Source organism: Blennius ocellaris, assembly GCF_963422515.1.
Source record: "Blennius ocellaris genome assembly, chromosome: 8".
Lineage (NCBI taxonomy): Eukaryota > Metazoa > Chordata > Actinopteri > Blenniiformes > Blenniidae > Blennius > Blennius ocellaris.
In genome coordinates this window covers 22,694,784-22,717,594 of record NC_137657.1, presented here as the reverse complement: position 1 = coordinate 22,717,594, position 22,811 = coordinate 22,694,784, and the positions used below count along the sequence as shown (strand labels likewise).

At 39.2% G+C, this 22,811-nt stretch overlaps 1 protein-coding gene across 2 annotated transcripts in view; it reads left to right on the top strand.

Annotated features, from left to right (window-relative positions):
- The window catches only part of deptor (DEP domain containing MTOR-interacting protein), a 29,691-nt gene extending 7,684 nt beyond the window's left edge, over nucleotides 1–22,007 (top strand). For both annotated transcript variants that reach the window (XM_080501656.1, XM_080501655.1), the window contains exons 5-10: nucleotides 5,423–5,601; nucleotides 11,080–11,262; nucleotides 12,318–12,455; nucleotides 14,754–14,824; nucleotides 15,097–15,201; nucleotides 20,640–22,007. In XM_080501656.1, the coding sequence (XP_080357782.1) occupies nucleotides 5,423–5,601; nucleotides 11,080–11,262; nucleotides 12,318–12,455; nucleotides 14,754–14,824; nucleotides 15,097–15,201; nucleotides 20,640–20,762 (799 nt within the window). In that variant the 3' untranslated portion in view covers nucleotides 20,763–22,007. The remainder of the gene's footprint in view (nucleotides 1–5,422; nucleotides 5,602–11,079; nucleotides 11,263–12,317; nucleotides 12,456–14,753; nucleotides 14,825–15,096; nucleotides 15,202–20,639) is intronic.
- The last annotated feature ends 804 nt before the right edge of the window (nucleotides 22,008–22,811 follow it).

Below are 22,811 nucleotides of genomic sequence, written 5' to 3'. Positions count from 1 at the left end.
TCAGCTCTGGTTGCAGAGCAGCAGAATACCGAGTAACGATGGGGGAACTTTTAAAAGTTGCCTGATGGCTCATTGGAGGATTTGGAATTTAACGACAACAAAAGTAATTCTGCTGAGCAAAACATCAGGCAGCACGTTGCCATGGTGACTGGCCATGTTTGTGGACCTGCCTTTTAACATACAAGTCTGGGTTTGTTTTTTTTTTTTGTTTTTTTGCTGAATGTGAAGAGGAACAGTTTTCACTTGAAGCTGAAAAGAAGTTATAAAAATAGTCTTTCAATTGAAATATACTTTCTGTGTATTGACTCTACATAAATGCCATGATTTGCCATAAATTAATATGCTTTGCAAGCTTCAGTCTTAAGTAGGAAAAAATGTGTTTAATCGCGATTAATTACAGAAAAGTGTGATTAATTAATCTTCTTTATTTAATTGACAAGACTATATTAAACACGGTGTGTGCTACTGTACAAAGAGTGTCATCCTCTTTATTCAGAAGAACCAGGTTTTTCCATTGGTGCATTAAGCAGCCCTCCGCTCACAAACGCATTGATCTCTGATACCATTGACAACTTAAAATCCATTAAACAAAACCACAGAAAGAGGTTTTTTTTTTCCAAAGCTGGAGCTTCATTCATGAGCGAGTGTGTCTGTGTTAATGAAGTTAATGTGCAGGATTTGAGTTTGCTCATATGACAATGTCAATTTGAATAGCTTTATTGATAATGCTCTGGAGGTGGTTCAAGATGTTAATTGATCTTAGGTTGGGTCTTCTTTACACATCAGAGCCTCAAATGAGAGTCACACTTTGCAGCAGGTGTAAAATGTGCCTATTTAGCTATTTATTACCCAATTCAACGTCCAAATCATGTTGTGCATAAAGGTGTGTCTAAGTTCACTAAGTTTTGATGGCAAATAATTTGTGCTCAGTCGCTTTCAAAGGGTTCAGCGTCTGACCTGTTCTCAGGTGTTTTTTGGGGCGTAACACAAAAGCAACCGGTCTGATCACCATCACACATTCCCGTCGTGTGCAGGACCGAGACGCGACCCATTATAAATGAACCAACTGTGTGGCAGCTGTGTGTGTAGAAGCGTTGCGTTTATTTTCAATATTTACACAATTCTTAACAGCCTCTGCATGTACGGTTTTTGGTTTTATGCTCATTATCGAGTCCTTATGTTGGAGACGGTCGGTTGCATGTTGATTTCCTATGTGGTCACAGGATTGTCAATGTTGTGTCCTCGGGCAAGGCACTTTATCATGCTTGCTGTCACATGTATTCCACTTTGGATAAACATGTCAGTTTTTATCAGTTACAAGAAATATTTAATGACTAAAATTCACATCAGTTGAAAAGAAAAGTCGTTTTTTCCTCCATGCTGCTATTCAGACTTTAGTCAGCTTCATGCAACCACAATCCTTAAAGGTTCATACAGTGGTTTTGCTGTTCTCATCTGTGACTGCCAACAGTGGACACTTTACATAACTGGTGGACAATTATATGCATTCCTGAGATCTATCATACTTGACTTCAGGTCTGCAAGTTTCAGATGAATTTGTGCACACATATTAAATGCAACTGCTGCTGCACTGAGAAACTTGTTTTGAAATAAAATACTTCAAATCTTGTAAACAAAGCTACTATTGAAATAAAGTTTACTAACAAGCGATACCACTTCAGTTTCTTGTCTAAACAGGCTGGAGGAGCAGCATTCTAATACGAGCGGAGCATTCTCATAAGTATGCAATGCTATCGCTCGTTTATTGTTTAGTGACGTTTTAGTTTGATGCACTGAATTTTACATTTTAATCCAGCAATTCTTTTCTAAGTGTTATATAGTCAAATGTATTCTTTTTTATTTTACAATTTTTTTTTTATTTTATCCATCCATCCATCATGTAACCATTGAATGTCAAAGTGAATCTGAGTCACAGTGTAAAAATTCATCACCATTAAAATGATGAGAATGAAAAGTCACGTTTCCATAAAAGAGTCTGAGTGATAGAAATGTGACTGGAGTCATTTGGTTTGGAACAAAATAGATTTGTGTGCAACAATGTATTTTTAAATATGGACATCATGAGAAGTTGTTCATATCTGTAAGGAAAATATTGTGATTTGAATAAATCAGTAGAATCTTGCGACTTTATTTAAAAAAAAAAAATCTACTTGCCTCACCCAACAGAGGTCAGATGGAGGATAAGCCCAATACTTTGTTATTGTACTAGTTGTATGTTTTCAGTTATCTATATTCTAGTCAGAGTTTTTACTTGCACTCGCGACACTTAAAAGACTTAACGAGACAGTTTTAAGAGTATGAGAAATAAAAAGGACACTTTATGTTTAATGACACAGTAAATGATAATGGATCGAGTGAATATATATATATTTTTTTACACTGAAAAACATCAGCAGCAACATAAACAAACATGCTTTGTTTCACAATGGAATGCACCGAGTTTAACTGGGTATGAACATCATAATACATTTAATTCCACTTCATGAGTGGTCACAGAAGGCTTTAATCTGAAGAAATTGGTGATTTCATTTAAAAAAGAAAATCAAAGTTTTATTACTGATGAATGAATGTTTTACTTTCACCTTGTGGTGACACAACTTCATAAGCAATAGTTAGATTGTTTACATATAATTATATCAACCCAGCCACATAATTATAATAAACTTTCCCATTTCAGAGCTTTTTCACTTTTTAATGAATTATATTATATATATATTAGGATTTCTTCTTGTTTTACACTCCTTCGCACCTCCTGCTTAAATTGAGGATGTAAATCTCTACAAAACAGCAGTTAAATCTGAAAAACTGCTTCCTACAGTAATAATAGTGTTTCTCAGTACATTTTGAGTTGTTAACATTTCATTTTGGCTGCAGCTGTATTAGAATCCAAATCACAAATACTTTTTCTACAGTAGAAATCCAGCTATATTTAGAAATTGCTTAGATGTGTTTAATATTTAAAGATCAAATCTAAGGAAAAACCTACACTCAGCTTGTTCCATGGTACCATTCCTCATCCAGCCTTTGCAATAATTCTCTTTCCCGTGCTGTGATGTGGTTCAACCATAGAAATACTACAAAAAAGTCACATTATTAGCTTTAAAATAAGATTCTAGATTGCGGAGTCATCAGTACTCCACCTGCATGAAACACACCGGAGCTGAAAGCGGTGGAAAGTCCTCCTTTCCTCCCTCCACATCACAGTGAGCACTTTGAGTCAGATATGCTGCCTGAACTCTCCGAGTTCATATTCAGGCCATCGTAGCACAAGGTGCCCTACTTTGAGTTATTGTAATTTATTTACATACTGTATATATAAATATATATTGGGTCGCGCAATACCATCAAGCTGCCATTATTGAAAGCACAAAGTCCAACACCTTGCGTCAGTCTCTCGGAGGTCACTCGGGATATGTTGACTGAACATGATTAAACGGATTGAATTTGTGTACTCAGTCGTCGTTGGAGCTTCATGTGTGACTCTTTCAACATGCTGTATTGTGTGCTGCTAACTTAGCGGTCGCTCCGTTTAACTGGGAATCCATCAACATTTCACATCCAGAGGAGTCATGTGTTTTGTGGTGTGTTGACTTTACGTGACCGAGGGAGGTGGGCGGCGCAAGGTGCGGACCTCGGATCATTTTCTTGTTCTATTTTTTCCACTTGACTCATGTTTGATGTCTGAAGAATCCAACGTGACCATGAAACCCAGTTCAGTGACGCCAGCTGAAGTGGATCAGCTGCTGCACTGTCTCTTTCGTAGTTTGTTGAAAGACACAGAGAGGATCAGGATGTTGTAGATCACACTTTTTAATGATTTTTACTCGAACAGAAGCTGCCATTTTCTTGAATTCTCACATAAGGCAATTTTATCCGTTTTGGCTTGAATAAACAGGTGGCCTGTGCTCGGCCATTGCTCAACTTCGCAGTATCGTTGGAACTAAAAATTAACACGCATCGCTTAATTTGTTCCGGCCAAATAAACCACCGGCGTCAATACAAAGATTTACCTTTCATAATGGGTGGTGTCCTCCATTTATTGCCTGGCAGCAGTTGCTAAGCAACCAGTGGCGAGTCCAGGATTGTTCTGGTCTCTGGAGGTGCTGCTGATCTCTATATATGCGTTTCCCAACCTATTTAATTCTTCCTTTTCTCAGTAGTCTTTACTTTTAATCTCCACTCCTGCCAACTGCACTGGTACAGAAGTTTATTCCACTTTACATCTTGTACTGGTTGAATCAGATCAGTGATTATTGAAGTTTGGTAGGTTCGTCTATTTACCGAAGCCCGACAATTAAAAAGTGACAAGTAAAAAGTTTCCACAGTTTTTATTACTCTGCAATTTTCTAGAAGTCTTTCATCTTTGGTAAATAGTGAATTGATATGAAGTTTTCAGTTTTCATTCACCCATTTATGCAGGAGATTTTGAACATAAGGAGCTTAAAATTCATGGATATAATATGAAACCTGTCATTTGTTTCCCTGTGAAACTCATCCAACAAGTTTTGTTGCAGATCCTCGTCGGAACATGTATTGACACATCCAGACACGGCGCAGGAGGCTCATTGTTTCTTACGCAACTCTCTCTTTACATTTGTCTGAGTGTGTATGCGACGAGTTTGGGTGTGAGTGTTTTTTTTTTTTCTCGGCAAGTCGGCATTTCTTTTATTCCTTTACAACTCTGACTCAGTCGGTCACCTGGTGCCATCCAGAGGAGAGCACGTCGCCCACTTAATACAGTCTTTTAATTATAAAGGCGCAGCCGTACTTTTAACCTGCAAAACATGATGTGTCAGACCAAAGTAATCAGATGCAATGATTTGATTCAATTGAGCCTTCACACCCAGGTTTGACCACACAAAGTCAAAGCAGTTTTTAACGCAGTGAAGCAAAGCTGGAAGTTTTTCATTCATGTAATTCCCTTGTAAACGTTCCAATCTAATCTGCAGTTTTAGTGTTTGAACTTTGAGGAACAACATGAATTTATATCCACGTGCCATTCTCAATCCTTCACTTATGTGGCTGATCCGGAGAGTTCTTCTGCAACGTTTGTGCTTTGACTGCAAATTACAGTGTTTGGAAACAGGCAGCGCTGCTGGTTTGGAAGACTTTCTCTGTTGGAAATTCCCTCTGCAGGGTGTTCATTTCCAGAATAACTCAAGTGTGAGCTGTGGGATTGGGAAGTAGTAGTATTGGGTCATGTCAAGACGATCATTTTGGGCCTTTCTGTTACAACGGCTTGTTATGCTTTGGATCTATAGCTGCAGATGTAAATGGTACAAGCAGTTATTTCTGTGGTAACGTTGATGTAAGGGTGTCGGTAATTCACATTTGAGCTGTTAACACACTGATGGAAAATCAAACTGATTACAAATTAAACCTTCTGTCCCTCTCTCCACAGGCTGATGAACACAGAGAACAACCTATTAGAGACGAGGGAGGAGGAGGGCGTCTCCTACGAGCGGACGCTCTTGGCTTCAGAGTTCATCGACTGGCTGCTGCAGGAGGGGGAGATGGCGACCAGGGAGGAGACGGAGCAGCTGGGGAGGAGACTTCTTGAACATGGCATCATCCAGCATGGTAAGTGGAGGCTGCCCTCGTTTGTGTTACAAACCAGAAAACGAATCTGAACAGACAGAAAACGTAAAACAAGGATTTAACTGATCTTTTTTATGAAATAGAGCCAAAACAGATGGAAGTTTTCAGTCCATGGTTGTTTGAAGACTGATGGACAGTGTTCAGTGTGTGACTTTCATGTATTGTCTATTATCTACTGAGTAGATATTTATTTGTGTGAATGCTACGCCTATTCAGTAGGTGATGGCAGTCAAGTCCTGCCTCGATCACTTCCAAGAATGTTGTGGGCCCTCCCAGGTCTGATATGACAAAGTACAGGTGTTAAAGAAAACAACAAAAATACAAAACGAGTGGGGAGTTTTAGAATTTGGCTCGATTATATTTCAATATTCACCAACACAAGGGCTGATTTGAGTCCACACGTATTAAGGTTGTAAGAAGTATACCTTCCAAATAGTCAATAACTTTGAAGCTATCAGACTGAAAAAAATGAAAATTGAAAATGTATTTCTTATTGTTTTGATTGCAAATAGGGAAATCTAATTTTAATGACCTCAGATAGGATTTTGGTGTCCACTTCTGCTTCATCCCTCCAGTCATTGCTTAGCCACAAGGCAACCTTAAGTTCAGTTCCTCATATAAAGTGTTGATTTGTCGTCATAATGTTGTTACCTTAATGTGATTTGATTGCACACATTGCACCTTTAACAACTTTAAAAAAGTGCAACATGAGTGTATTCCCTTTTATAAACAGCCGCCGGATACAATTATCTGAGGAGCATTTAGCAGACCAAACGAAAACCTGAGGGAAGTAATTTAATTCACTTGCATTCATCATTAATTTGCTTCCAAGAAAAAAATGTCCATGAAAACTTCCATCAAGTCATGCAGATTTAATGCGAAGTCCAGGATTCACACAGCTATCATCAGGTCTGTTATAGCACACTATCCTTATAACCAGTTTCAACAGTTTCATCAAAATCTGCAAGCCATTATGTTGACAGACTACTGGTCTGTAAATGATCTTGGGCGACGGCGAGTTCCCCCCCACGTTCCTGGACGCGAGTCCAAACACATGTCTGATCCTGTCAAAGAGCTCCGCTGATGGATTCAGCTCCGTTCTAACCTGGAGAGCTCGTGATTCATAGTGTCAGTGTTGATCTTTTGACTCCTGAGTGTCATAGCTGTGATAGATGTGTTGATAACCTGATCTACAGACTTAAAAACTGTGTCAAATAATTTAATTTAATAAATATATGTAATATGATTACAGTCTGAGATGTCGGTTTTTGAGCATCTGTTAAAGGTTTGAATAGATCTAATCCTGTTACCGTTTCTTTGAATCTTTTATTTTCCTTTCTGTCAACATGTTTTTGAGTCTTGCCCTTGAAACCAGAAATAGCTCAACATGGCCTCTAATGGTTAGGTGTGAACCTGAAAAAATGGCTCTGTTTTGCTTCTAAAAGTCACTGGCGTTGGGTCGTGGCTGAAGGCCGTTCTGAATGGCCTCACATGATTTCTCACACTGGGCGGGATTGTATTTCACTCCTCATGACTCTTCATTCCCTCGGTCTCCTGCTCTCACCCGACCTGGCTCAGAGCTACATTCAGCTGAAACTGAGCAGTGACTGAGGGTTACAAAGTAATGATGATGAAGAAAATGTGAGCTGAACCTGACAGGCTCCTCAAGGTCAACGGGGTGCTGTGACCTTTTGACCCAGGAACCATGCCTATTGTGTTTTCCGTCTATATGTGATACAGTATGTGAAGTGGAGCTTGTGGTTTCACTACTTGTAGATTTCTTTTCTGAAGTTGATGGATAATCAATCGCACTGCAAATGTTGCAGCATAATGTGAAAACATGACTCGAAAATATACATAACCAGACTCCAACCAGAGTCATTCGTCGCAGAGCCCCCAGTTCAACTCTCCTGTTGGATTAAACTTTGCATTATTTCCTTGTGTCTGTCTGGGTTTTCTCCAGGTACTTATTAGATTCAGAAGATGTGTGTTTGATTCATTTCTGAAGATGCGAGTGTCTCTGATCGTCTTTTTGTGTTTGTGCTATGATGGTGAACTGTGCAGGATGTAACCTGCCTTTCACTTATTGTCCACTGCTTTCACATGAACTATTCAGTGTGCTGCTTTGCCCCTTGGGGATGGATCAATTCCCCATCCATGATTGGGAAATCACACAAAAAAAACCTCCTTGTGAAATATTGTATGTAAAATTAAATGAAATATGCACATTTCTGATTGAATTACGACTTTTCAGTGAGTGTACTTAAATATGATTGGCACTCTAATAGCGAAGAAGGTATTGAGTTAAAATACGGGCCAGCAGAGTTTGCATGTTCTGCCCAGAGCGTGGGTGGCTTTTCTGCAGCTACTCTGGTTTTCTCCCACATTTCAAAAACACAAGTGTGAATCTGTACTGAGCATATTGTGTTTGGTTGTCTGTCTCTCTGTGCTTGTAGACGTTTGTCAGTCCCACACAAAAAGTCACACAATTGATCTCCAGCTAAAACTACTTTGCAAACATCAGTATTTCTCTTCTTCAGTTGTGATCTAACATTTTCTCTCCAGGGGTTTACCACATGTATTGTTAAATCAGGCCCATTGTAGAAGTAATTGCATCTACTGTGTAATTGCTTTGGGTCGATGTTTTCTTTTATCTGGTAATTTGAAATGATGTTTGTAAAACATATTTGAATCAGGATCTCTGGAGTCATCCTGTGAGGTTTTCTCTGTGTTCTCATTCTCTGCTGTGTGGACAGCCGCTCCACGATTGTTGCTGTCTGGCACTGTATTTAGTAACGGGTGCAGATCCGACTGGAGTTTCTGAATGGTCACCATATGACATGGAATTTGATTTGACGCTGATGACTCTGATTCACACCCATGTGTGATTAGATTAGACTGCATGCTGCAAAGAATCTGCCTGGCCTTAGTTCAGGAGGTTTTATTAGATTAGATCATTGAAATATCACAGTATTGCACACAGTGCTACTTTTTCAGATTTCTATCTTAGAAATAATGATATTTTCTAATTCTTTATGACATATGCCATAGAACTGATCATTAAATCTTGCAACTGAACATGTGCAACATAGTTATCATAACAACAATGTGTCATATTAAAATAATGAGGAGTGGATTACAGAGTGAACTGTGAGGTATCAATAATAAAAATGCCACTGCTGTGCATTATTGTTGCCAAGATTTCTCCCATAAATAAATTAAGCAGACGATTCCCTGCAGAAAAAAGAGAAACTATGAGCGGTGGGGAGATGGATAGTCACGTGAAAGTTATTTCTGCGGCCGCTCCTTCTCTTCTGCCTGAGCGCCCCCTCATCACACCGCCTTTCCATCTGCTCTCTTTCTCTCTTCCTCTCACTAACTTCCTATCTCCCATCTCTCCGAGGCCATCGTCGAGCTGAGCATCTCCAGGGCCGAGGAATGTGGTGCTATAAACACGCACACGCACGAACACATGCACACACACACACACACACACACACACACACACATTGAGCAGCTGTGTGTGTGTGTGTGTGTGTGTGTTGTCACTAGTTAATGTAATACAGAGCCTGACCTGCTTCCTGTTTCCAGGCCTCACAGAGACTCCATAGTGTCGTCCTACTGGTGGACATGACTGCTCCAGTGTTTCATGGATGCTATGTAGACTTCACTCTAATGTACATTGTTATATATCCTTGTATTGCAGTGATGGGGATCTTTTTAAATAATTTATTTTTTTATAGGTAATGGCCTTACTGGGCCCGGTTCCCCTTAGAAATCTATTTTTTAAAGAGGGAATTGGCCAGCTTTTCTGCCCTCTTTTCTCTACTCACTCATTCATACCTACATAGTGTGTGGATGAAACTGTTTTGTGTTCGGACTTTTTTTTTTTTTTTTTTTTTTACTACAGAGCTCTGAGATATTATTTTGTTCTTAAAGAGGTGGACACAGATTACAGAAGTTATAGGTGTAAATATAGTGTTGAGGGTATAGGGTTGCATCCAGCAGACTTTCTACACTAAAACTCTAACTTGCTCCAGACACAATATCCTTCTGAAGCACAGCTTTTAATAGAGGGGGAAATCACCTTCTTGTTATTTCAGTTAATAAATGAGAAGAGGACTAAGAAAAGATTGAGCTACGATACATGTTGTGCAACTGATTTTTTTCTCACAAATAATATTGAAAAAAGGAAACTTTATACAAACTATGATCGATTACACATCCATCACAGATTACTGAGTAAAGAATGTGATATCTTTCCTAGCAATCCAAGGTAAAGGAACTTCTAGCACCTCTTTTTTATTAAATACAGTTTATTCTGTCTTATTGGTGTCGGTAATTTAATTTCACCTTGACTTTAATGTGTCAGTTTGGATATAATGTAACTGTATGACGTGTCTTATCAGCGGAGATAGCGGAGGTCATTGCTTTCTGTGGCCAGTATTAATGTTTGTTCAGTGCAGCTGATCTCCGTTCAAAGGACAACGTGTTCAGTGTTAAAAGCCGAGGTAAAACGTGACCGTGTAATTCGTCTTAACTGAAAAGAGAAGATGGCATCAAAGTCCACACGCTATGATTTATAACTTGGGGATGGGTCGTGATGTAGAATTACAGCTGTTATCAGTGTTTGCTATTCACATTGCATAAAGTGACTCCTTAATTAATCAAACAAGTAGTCTTGTATGTGTGAATGTTGTCTTGGAGCTTCGCAAACACAATTAAATACATTTGGATATTTTGGCAACAGGCCTGGATGACATGTAAGCCTCCAACACGCCAACAGCCAGTTTTTACTGACGAACTGACCTCACACACAATTTTTCACATCATGATAGGAAACCTGACTACAAGGAGACAACCTCTGCACACACGGAGAACATGCAAACCTCGCACATAAACCATTGTTTTTGCCGTGAAGGAAACATGTTTAACAATTACACCTACAGTTTTGTGGCATCCTGTCTTTCAATCAAAACTGTTTGTTGACTTGTTATTGTCTCCAGTGAAATCACTGCATGTGGTTGCAGGGTTGCAGATGATTATAAATGTTTTGTGAAATTGGTCCTTTTCCAGCCTTTACTTATGTCTTCCCCATACTTTCCCTTTTCAACCCTTTATGGAGCACTCACTGAAATTCTTTTAAATTACGTGTTCTACCTTAAGTGAACATGCAATTTCAAGACATATTATTTAGTTTTGTGACATTTTAATAGTATAAATTTAAACTAAGAAACTGCAATTAAATGTAATAAAACCTTTTGCAAAGTGCAAAACTAAACCTACAGTACTTATACCTAATAGTACTTCCAGTACTAGAGTCCTGCTAAAAATGTGTAGTTAGTTAGTTTTTTTAAGAACCAAAAAAACATTGGAAATGACCATATATGATAGTTTTCATGATAAACAGGGTTTTTCTTAACCCTTTATCGTCTCTTCATGTCCATTTCTCTCCTTCAGTTACCAACAAGCATCACTTTGCTGATGGGCCGCTCCTGTACCAGTTCAGGATGAACTTCCGGCGACGGCGGCGACTGATCGAACTCCTTCATGAGCGCAGCCGCAGCATCCCAGAGAGCCACGACAGCCCCTTCTGCCTCCGCAAACAAAACTCTGATGGAGGCAACACCAGCTTTCTCTCAGGTAACCGCAGATTGTTAACTGCCATTCAAACCTGTTATAAACAACACTAAATAAATCACTCTATCAAGCAGATCAAGTTTTAATGAAAATATTGTGTGCATCATTTGTGTAGCAGCGGTCTGAAATTATTGAATCAAGGCCAAGTTCTCCGCCTGGCTGCACACATAGATGAACACCATGAATTCACACTTGTCAGTCATGATCAAGGCGACCAAAAGAAAGAAAGAATAATGATTTAAAATAAACGGAGGTCACTGCTCTGCTCTGACTGGACTGGAGAGGCCAGAAAAGGGACATAAACTCAACATAAACAGAAAATAAGGACATATATGAAGTGAAAAATGAAAATATTACACATGCACTATTTAAAGCTTTTGGTGAATGTGAAGATTGTGCCACGGAATGTCGACATTTGATGAGGTAATTTAATAGATATTTGTAGACGTGTCATTGTTATATACATTTCTGTGTCTAGTTTTTAGTTTCCCAGGTCAAGTGCTTAAAAGAAGGAGCATTTGCTCAAGTTTTTCTTATCTTCTATTGACACACATTCAAATGAACTCACATGCAATGGTTGCCGTCCTTGGTGGTGCCTGTCCTACTGAGATAACAGCTGTGCTGTTTGACTTGCTATAGGCAGAGAGACACAGAAGAGATGTGGTTAAAAAGCATGTAGAATTATTTCCCTCCTCACTTTTTTTTTTCCTGCTGAATGTGATAAATACCACTTGTTAATTTATTTTCCAAAGTTTGCGTCCATGATTCTCCTTTGTGATTGGAAATTCAGCTTTGATGTACATTTCTAAACCATCAAAATGTTTTCATTCACGAGTAAAATGTCACTTTTTTGTTTTTTATAACTGATGACGCATGAAAAATATTCAAACAGGGATGCAGACATCTGGTCATTTTGTGAAAAAGAGCTTTTTTTATATATTTTCATTCGGTGTGACATAGAGGTTACTTTACTTGTGAATAAAACTAATATCTAGTAATCTGCTTATATTTGTTCCTCATGGTGTTTTGGACCTAACAGCACAGTTTTTCTGTCGCAGTGAGTCCCACCAAAGAGATCAAGGTGGCGATTGGTGTTCGTCGGAGCAGCATGAGCAGCAGCTGTGGCAGCAGCGGTTATTACAGCAGCAGTCCAACGCTCAGCAGCAGCCCACCTGTCCTCTGCAACCCCAAGTCTGGTAGGGTGACATGAATACAACGTGTGTTTTGAGAAGTTATGAAAAATATTCTGTTTTCAGGTGCTCTTATAATGTTTACAGCTATGACTTTGCTGTCCATATTTATTAAAAGATGCAATAAACAATGGGAACCTGCTTCACTCTGCCTATAACTGAATGCAAAGATATGAGTATTTAGTGGCTTTATTTTTAAATTGGACAAATACAACACAGTACTCCGTGAATCATGTGATGGCATGCCTTAACTTTCAAGTGCAGATCTGAAAGAAAGAGTAGAATAACCGAGTTTTGTGTGTGTGTGTGGGACTTCTCTGATATTTTACTAGTACGTGGGTTCCTTTTGATGTGTCTCATTCAAGCAAAGCCCTTTACAGAAGTCTCTTTGTACCAACCGAAGCCCCCTTGACATGAGCGCTAAGACACACAATGAACAGGAAAGGGAAGAGACATACACACACACACATACACACGCACACACACACACACACGCACCCGCTCCGTTTTAGAAAGACCTTTGAAATTGTGCGCCTCACTTGAAAATGTCACACATAGGAGATTTATTGACATTTTTGTTGAGCACCGCTCCACTTCGTCAGATAAGAGACAAATGTTGGCCTCCGATACGAGGCAGGCGGACTAGATGATGAAGCATTAAAATGAAGTTGTTAGCTGCGTGTAATCAGATCAGGATTCCTCGAGAGATTATAAAAACGTCCCAATCAAGTAGATAAAAGCTCCGTCCTGCTTCACTTTCTGAGATTAAAGTGAAGCGCTGCATAGAGCTCAAGTAAACTGTCGAGCAGACCCATATTGTCTAGTCGACACGGGATTAATTCCCTAGGATTCGCTCACATTTGTAACTTAATTTTATCTGATGCAGTTGCACAAATCCTCACAATTTATAGGTGCTGTTTTCTGTCTGCCTTACATTTGTATGTCGGATTTAACAGCTGTTGTATTATAAAACTCTGCATGCACACAAGGGGTCGAAATGTTCATCCACACTGTTTGTTTCACATGCATGAATTGCACATGCCCGTGTTCTGGTTTATAAATCTCAATGACTGCTCAGTCTCTGCGGAGCTGCACATGTTCTACATTTAGCTGAAAACCAACCTCCATCATCCACACAGACTTGCAACAAGGGTTTGTCCCGTTGTAGAATACTTATGTATATTTTCATTTCAGTTATTGATCATATTTTTGTAGCACCTTCAACCATTCACTGAAACCAGGGAAAGAATATCCAGAGTAGAGAGAGACTTGTGAGGAAAGTGTAGGTTAAAACCTTTCAGAACTGCATGAATCTTTTTCATTTTCTTTTCATTGAAATTTCACTTTAAAAACAAAGTTTTGTAGTATTGAAGTTCTAACAGAGAATTAGAATTAAACTTTAAAATAAGGGCTGCAGGGTGGTGTAATGGTAAGCACTCTAACCTCAGAGCAAGTGTGGGTTGATTCGTGTGAGATTTTTTGATTTATTTATTTTTTGTTAAATATTGCATGTTCTCCCTCTGCATGTGTCGGTTTTCGGTGGATATTCCAGTTTCCTCCCACAATATCAAAACAGGCCTTTGGGGTTAATTGGTGACTCTAAATTGTCTGTAGCTGTGAACATGAACGTGTGACTGTCTGTCTTTCTGGGTTTTCTCTGTATAAGTAAGATAAAGTGATGTAGCAAATGAATGGATGGATGTTTGCCTCCATATTCAGTTTGTGGGTTTAAAGGAAAGCCAGACATTATGATGCTCTGTGTTATCTATATTAGAAACCCATGAAAAGTCTATATTTTTCTGCTGCTGTATTTTTTATTCACAATTATTTAAGGAGGCCTGTATACATTCTCTGTTCTTGGTATTGAAGCAGTCATTTATCATCCCTGCCATCTTTTTTAAGAGCTTCTCAATGGTTTGTATAGATGCAGATGTCTGAAATAACCTCTGAGACACAGCAGTCCAGTTAATCCCCGAGTAGAGCCGTGTATAAGTGAGTAAAAAGGGGAAGTTGGAGGAGGGTAAAGAAAGCTATACTGTTTCAGGAAACTGTAAGCCTCTAGGCTCTGTTTGCATGTGACCAACCTTCATGACTTTTACACTCACACAACCACACATTCACCCAAAATGGAAATTAAAGCCAAAATACAAAAACATGACTCATGTAACTGGAGTATGTGGGTGTTTGGTGATAATTACAGATACAGCATGTGATGTACATCAATGCAACACATCTGTTTGTGTCCCATTGAATTAATGCAATGTTACCTTTTTTTTTTTCTTTAAATGTGTTGTTTGTGAACAGTTCTGAAGAGACAAGTGAGTCCAGAAGAGCTGCAGACACCAGGAGGACCATTTATCAAGAAGACCTTCACTGTAGGACACGCACGCACACACATACATTTTTGTCTTCACATTGACATGAGTACTTTTGGGTTAGGTGCAATCAGGTTTTTGTCCCAGTATAGAAGAACAAGGTCAAACACACATTTTAGCAAAGATGAAATGAGGAAAAATGGGTGCAACATGGACGTTTATTGTTGGATGTTTCTCAGTAGAAATCTAAGGGGACACCTTTAGCACAGGTTCACTACTTCTCAAGAAGTCCGCGAGAGATCTGATCGGCGTTTTATGTTGTTGTTCCTCAGATTGTAGGTGATGCTGTCGGGTGGGGATTTGTGGTGCGAGGCAGCAAACCCTGTCACATCCAGGCCGTGGATCCCGGTGGTCCTGCGGCCGCCGCTGGTATGAAGGTAAGACCACATGAGGTCGGGTCATTAAAGGTCTGCCAGCTCATGAAAGCTTCCTGTATCCTGTTAAGCTTCTTCCTTCTATAAAATCTGTTGGGGAAAAAAGTGATGAACTACGACGAGGTGGTCGTGGTGGACGAGGTACACAATGTAAATGTAATCTATAGTATAGTATTAGTCAACGTTCAGTAGAAGAGCAAGTAGTAGCTGTAAACAGAGCAGCAAGTTTTGGGAGGGAAAACACAGTCAGGGAGGAGAAAATGGTGAGAGTCATGGTGGCTGTGCCGCCACAGCTGGCATGAAGATATGTCAACAGAGTGGCAGCAAGGAATCCTGGGAATGCAGAGTGAGGCGACTTTTAGCCACAACATGGAGAGAGCGAAAAACGGCAGGAAGAGCCAGAAATAAAAGGAACAGAACGACACGTTGTGTTGTTTACGAGATAATAATGTGGTGTAGAAACTGGGATGCAGAAGCATATAATTAAAGTCCTGATTTGAATTGTTGGAAGTTTAAGTGGGGTTATGTAGTGAATCGACAATTTAATGATTGAGGCAGAGCCACTGCTGTTTTGGAATTGAGCACATGGAAGTGGGAGTATCGGAGCAAAAACTCTGGAGGATGAGGAAACAGGTAGCTGAAGTATTGACACGAAAAGAGGAAGCAGGCAGTGGAAACATCACTTCTGCTTTGTCCATTGCCATAGAGAAATGCATCATGACTCAGGACAGTCATAAAAGACAGGCAGTGAACAGCTTGAATAAACACAAAGTAATCTTGGTGAAAACAAAGCAAAACTGACCACATGCACGACGGACAAAGCAACAATACACCTAAAGGCAGATATTAACACACCACAGAAACACAACATTAAGGGAAACTAAAGGCTCATTTATTGACTGCGTGAGGTGTGTAATGCATGAGGACATGTAAAAAAAATGCTCGAGCTGTTCTCTGTGTTCATAACAATTACTATTTCCATCAGTCTCCTGAAAGCTCATGAATACAGACCAAGTGGTGCAGTACCACTGGGAGTCGTGGAGGCAGTGTTGAGTAGCCAATAAATCAAATGGATAAAGTTTGTTTTTTATTTAAGAGTGACTGTCTAAGAAACTACTGACAAAATTCATCAGGACTATTCATGAATTTGGTGACAACAACCATCAACCACACTGTCTGCGATTGTGTCCCATTCTCAATAGGACCATTAGTTCTCCCTCCTCACCATTTTAGTTATTATTCGCCACCGTATTCTCTTAAAACAACTCTACCTTTTGGTATTTGGTCACTATGTTAATGGACAGCAGTGTCTTCTGCTGGATTGATGGGCAAATTCTTATTTTACCAGTGTATGCATGGCACTATAAAGGCAATGATGTTAATACCGTTCAAAGAGCAAATATCTGGTTCTGTGCATGTATAAATGAGCAAACATGGGCCACAACATGAAATATATAACGTATAGCACAGGCTTGAACAAAAACATTACACGTGTGGCCTGTGGGTTTGTTCTTTACAAATGGTTTCACAACACCTATCACTATACCTTAAACAGGAAACCTAACCTATAGCGTGAACATGAACCAACCAGATCCAGCCCAACATGACAAGACTGGGAACTCAAAGAATCACGAGCGAATAAAACATAAAGGAAACGCAAACCAAGACAACCAAATAAAAATTTGTACTTAAAAATAAACATTTGAATTTGAGGGATGCTGGAAATTTTATAAGTAAAGAAAACAAATAAATTATAATATGCTTTTGTTCGATGAAACCAACATTTAATCCAAACCTTTTCATTCCAGTGTAAATGAGGCTGTTTTTTTCTTCCTTTAAGTTTTTATTAAAAAAAACCCGCACAAAACTTGATTTTCAGATTTTGTATGTGATTTTCAGCCAATGATTGTTAGATTCGATTCCTGTGTGCAGCAGTGTGTGTCACAGCTTCAGCACTGGTGTCAAAGTGCACAGTTTGCCTTTCCTAGAAACTTACTCCCATTTGGCCTCAACCGAGTCGCTTTAGTGATAAGTAATGACATGAGAACGCGATTCAGGTTACTGTCAGGTGTTGCCACTGCAGTCCAGCAAAAGGCCAAAGGAAAAACCGATTAAACTCACAGTACATGTTATAAAAAGCCTCGCCAGGCTTTTTCCCCTTTTCATCGCTCACTAACGCCGTCTGTCCGTATTTTTCCATCACATGAAGACACACGTCAGCATCTTCCTCACCATAATGGATCCCTGCACTTACGTAACTGTCCAATGCATCACTCTCAGAGCCACTTCGAATGCTCTTTTCAATGCCTCAGCTCCAGCAGGGTGTCCATTTGTCTCACTGGTCCATTTGTGCGCTTCGTGCTGAGCGGCTGATCTTCTACATCATTACGTATCAGTACAATGTTCTCTGTTGTAGTATTTGCACTACATGGGTGTAGAGATGGCTGGATGTAGGTTTCAGCCATTTTAATAATGACTGATGTTTTTCATGAATTATTTAAAGCTTGAATGAAGAAAGACTTATAGCATTTTATAATGCAGGTCTGTCAAACGTCGATTCAAAGTTTTAACTGAGTTTCGCAGATATAAATGAAGAAAAAAAAAGTTGTGAAAAGTTATTTTCTTGCTGAAGCTTTCTTTGGCTTTTATTTTCATTGTAAAGCTGCCAGGTCTCCATGCGGATCTCTTTAATACTACAAGTTGATTGTATTACATTGACAATATAAAGTATTGTGCTGAAGGTTTAAAGTACACTTATTTGTCCTTAGAAACATGATAATGAAGCCTTTTTGAGATCTGTGGGGTGACTGCAGTTTTCGATGGTTTTTGTTTTATGTTTGGTCACATGAATACAGATTGATATTTTTTGTAATAACATTCAGGGCAGTCAGGATGGAGTCGGTAGAGACAAGTGTGAAAGAAGTACAACTGTTAAAGGGAAGGTAAAAGAGAAGGTATGTAGGTGCTGAGAATTTGATTGATAGTGAGCAGTATGGACAGGAGAATGAAGGACTGCAAAGGCTGATTAGAGATGAAGCTTGAGAAGCCAGGTTGAGAATATTTGGACATGTTCTTGTGAAAGATGATGGATATATATATATTGCAGAAATTATGCTGTAGCTGGAGCGACCAGCCAGTAGAAGCAGAAGTAGACGCTTTTGAGGATGTGGTGATTATGTCTGCATAAACTTTCCTGGATTTTAAATTGACAAACTCTATTAGGAATTTAAATGAGCAACCCCGTTGTGATTTGTTGAGTGTGAATACAGATTGGCTGTGCAGAGAAGCTGAATAGGAGTTCTTGTTCTTTTACATGATTTTGAAGCTGAACTAAAAACTTTAATGTCAGGTTCAGAGATGTTGAATGATTTTTTTAAAAGCTATTTGAATAGACCAGGCTTAATCCTGCATTACAAGTGACTCCAGCAGTTTTGCTAAACTGAGATAATCTTCATCTGGCATCATCGTAATGGACAAGCATGGCAGTGATATTGATCTCTTGATTGCATTCTCTGTACATTGGCCGTATCTTCAACATCCACCCTCTGTACATTCAGTCCGTTTACTGCATAGCGTTATTTACCTCAGAGTTCATCCTTCAACAGACATGCATGACACCTGGCCTGAGGTCATCCTTCACCCGAGTGCTGTTCTGTTTCTGTCCTGCATTGCGTACAGCTGCAAGCTGGGCATCTCTGCATGGCCTCTTTACATGAGCTGTTTATTCTCCCCCTACATCTTCTCTTTATGCCTCTTTGGGTTTCTCCCCTCTCACTGTGCGAGAGTGATTTTAACCCTCTCGGTGCGAGGAGCCCTGCAGTCCAGCTGGCCCCCTGCCAACACTAACAACCCCACAGCGTCAGTGGGAGAGGCTGAGGGGGAGGTGTTAGGAGGAGGAGAGCTGAAGAGACTGGAAGGAAAGCTCCGGTGAAAATGAAGTATATGTCCAGAAGTGCATGAGTGCACTTTTGCAAGCAGTGTAATGTAGTCCGCAGAGCTTTGGAAGTGATAAGAGCCAAATCTGAAATTGCTCTTCAGCACAGGATTAACAGTGTGGCTCTTTTCCCCCCACTTTCTCCTTTTTTCAACCTAATCGTTTTCTCTTCATATCTACTGCCTATTAAGAGCCTTTCCTTCACCGAAATATTTAGAAGTACCAGAAAAACATTACAGATACATTACTTTAGAAATAATTAAAAGCAGTGGCCTGCATCTTGTTGTGGTTACTGCTGGTTTATAGAAGCAACTGATACCTAATATGTGATTTTTCCCTGTGTGCGGCGCCCCATGAAACATCTGTTAAAGTTTAACTTTCATCAGTGCTCAGCTTTGTGTCTGCACTATGTTGATTTATAGGCAATAAAAGAATCTAAGAAAGAGGGAACTTTTGTACTGACTCATACGTTTTTTTGTACTTTGAGAGTGTTTTTGGAGAACCTTCGAGCCAATGAATCAAGAGTAATGGTTTGTAAAAGAAAGAAACAAACAAACAAAAAACCCCACAGGCATCAGGTTGCAGGGACAGCAAGCAGAAAGCCGAATAGAGAAGAAGTCTTATTTTTATCTGCAAGTGCAGAGTTGGGAGCGGAGGTTCGGTGATGATAAGGTAGGCAGAGTTCAGGCGTGACAGGAGACTGATTGAAGCGTGAATGTCAGAGTGTACCAGGTGTTATTTAGCCTTGATTGCTACTTTATGGCTGTTTGCTCTGTTTACTCATGGAGTTATGGCCACTCCTGTGTGACGTTACCTTTATTGGACATTGTTTGCTTCACTGTGATATCAGATCCGCTTTTTATGAAATATCATTTCGCTTCAGTTGTTGACTTTAATTAGTCGGTTTTTACCTCAAGACTTTTATTACTCTTATATGTTGTTGCTTTTTACGAGAGCCACTATATCCTGGTGCTAAGTAATACATGTATGAACGTACTGTCCTCTTATTGGCCACAACATTAAGTGCACCTTGCTACTAGACTACAACTAACTCGTTCATTTAAAGCAACACACAGTTGCTGCAGATTTGTCGATATGCATATTAATGACAATAATGACAAAAGAACTCATTCCATCATTATACCAGCGACGGTCTGAACCATTAATCGATCCAAGGTGGATCCATGATTTCATGTAGTTTGTGTCAAATTCTGACCCAAACATCTTGATATTCCTGCAAAAAACCTGATTAATCCAGACAAGATATTTGAGCTTATTTAAATTGTTCTTAGTGAATAGTTGAGACACCACCGTGATTTTCTGCTGCGGTCGCCCATCTACTTCCTGGTTTGACATATTACGTGGTCAGACGACCTCCTGCAAACTTTGGTTAAAACGATCAGCTATTCGTCTTACCGCTGCCGTTCTGTCATCTCTAACCAAACACTCCATTCTCCCCCGTTTACCTTTTTTTCAAAGCACGTCTTTTCTCTCCATCTTTCTCCAGGTGTGTCACTTTGTGGTGTCGGTGAACGGACTGAACGTCCTCTGTCACGACTACCGGACCGTCAGCAACCTGATCCTGACCGGACCCAGAACAATCGTCATGGAAGTGATGGAGGAGGTTTAAGTTTGCAAGCAGATGAAACCCACTAGGAATAACACAGGAATGTGAAAGTTAATTTTTATCCTGGAAATCACATCGATAGAGATTTATGGACGACTCAAAACGCAACCGCCGCTCTCTCTGCCCCTGCATTGTTTGGAGGAGAAGCAGCATACATGAAAGAAAGAGATTATTCAAGTCGGGTAAATGATTCAGCCCACGGAGAGAACATGCTGGCTGTTGTTCTGGATTTTATTTTCTTGGAATTTAAAGACACGTACACAAAGAGGAAAAGAGACAATACCTGGTAGTACACAGTACTGCACAATCTGTCTGAGGACTTGCTGAGTGTTTGTGTGGAGTGGGTAAAAAAACCCAACTTAAATTCCCCGTTTGTTGTTTGAATTGATTCGGGAGCCTGTTGCTGATCATGAGAGTGTCGGAGTGATACCAGAGCATGTGAGCCAAAGTTTAGCCCGGAAATGAATAAGTAAAAGCTGAAACTGTAAAAATATAAGGAAGGATACTTCATCGAGACTCGGTGACCTCTCCTCCAGTTAGTTTCCAACTCTCAGCTGTGGAGGTTCAACGTTGCCCTCTACCGGAGAGCGCAGGAAGACGCAGAGGAAGACTTTTACAGCTGCAGATGTTAACAAGTCTTTGCTGTCTGGGTGTTTCGATCTTTGTTTAGGAAGATAATCATTAAACTTCCTGGAGTTAGTTCAGGAAAACCCAGTAATAACTAAATTGTTGTGAAGGTAGACTTGTGTTTTACTTGCTAGAAACATGTTAGTTAAAGTACATAGGATCTACTATATGAGGCACAATGTAAATAAAGCTCCCAAAGTCTTGACGCACGAAGTGAAGAAAAAAGTTCTGAAGCAAAAGTACCTTTTTAGATGAAGTCGCATTTATCTAAAACTTAAGCGCTGTTGAAATGATTCACTCCATGTGATTACTCTTGACATGTTTGGGATTTATTTGGAAACTAGATTTGTAGCCAGAAACCTCTTCAGTAACAAGCTGCCAGAGTTTAGAAGACTTTGTCCAAGAAAAGAAAAGAAAAAAAACAAAAAACATAAATTTCTTATCTCGTAGAGTTGTTCTCGAATGACTTTTTCTTTTCTTTTTTTCCCTAAACTAATACATTTATTCATTTAACAAGCTGAAATAATAAATATGTCATGATACCAGTGCCAAATAAGTCCCTAAACTGTAACGGGAGAGATACAAATGTAAAAGTTTAGTCTTAAAAGCAAATTGTTTTGAGTTTTTGACATTGGAATTGTTTTTGTTTCTTCTTTGATGTCAGAAGAAGAGTTGAATGACAATGATAGCACTTAAACACTCAATTAAATCAATAGGTTTAATTGGTAATAGCACTTGAGTGACAAACTATTTTTGTCAAAGGAATTGGACAGCTGAGTACTGATAAATGTATATATGTATATATAACTAGAGAATTACAATCGGACAGTTTTCATTTTAAACTAATAGACAATAATTACCTCTTGCTTGCCTCTCTTTGAAAAATGTTATTGAATGAACACAATAAGAGCAAAGTCTAATCATAGTAAGTAGGAATTTGTGTAGTAAAATCTTAAACTTTGAGGAATTCAAGATTTCATCAGATGTATGAAATGATGACAATTTAGAAAATGTGATTGAAAAGGTTGTAATAAGTTGAAGTGTTATATGTTGAACGGACTCCAAGATGTTGCAACATTGAAACATGTAGGTAGAAGGGTTCCTAAAAATGAATATGAAAAAACATTGATTTTCTCTCCTGGTTCTCATGGTTTCCTGCCATGAAGTTTGTTTAGTGGTGTCCCATTTTATTTTTAGTTTTTTTACACATAACAGTAAACATTTTACCTCTTAATTAAGAATGCAATAGAATTGAGGACAACATTCAAAACGATGGAACATGTTGAAATGGATCACTCACACATCTAAAACTAGGCGTTGAAGAAACAAAAATAAATTTAACGAGTGACTGGAAGGAAAAAGGAAAAGTTTCTATCTCCTTTCAAGCTCCAATGTCCCAGAGACAGACTTTTCTGTTTTTGTTTT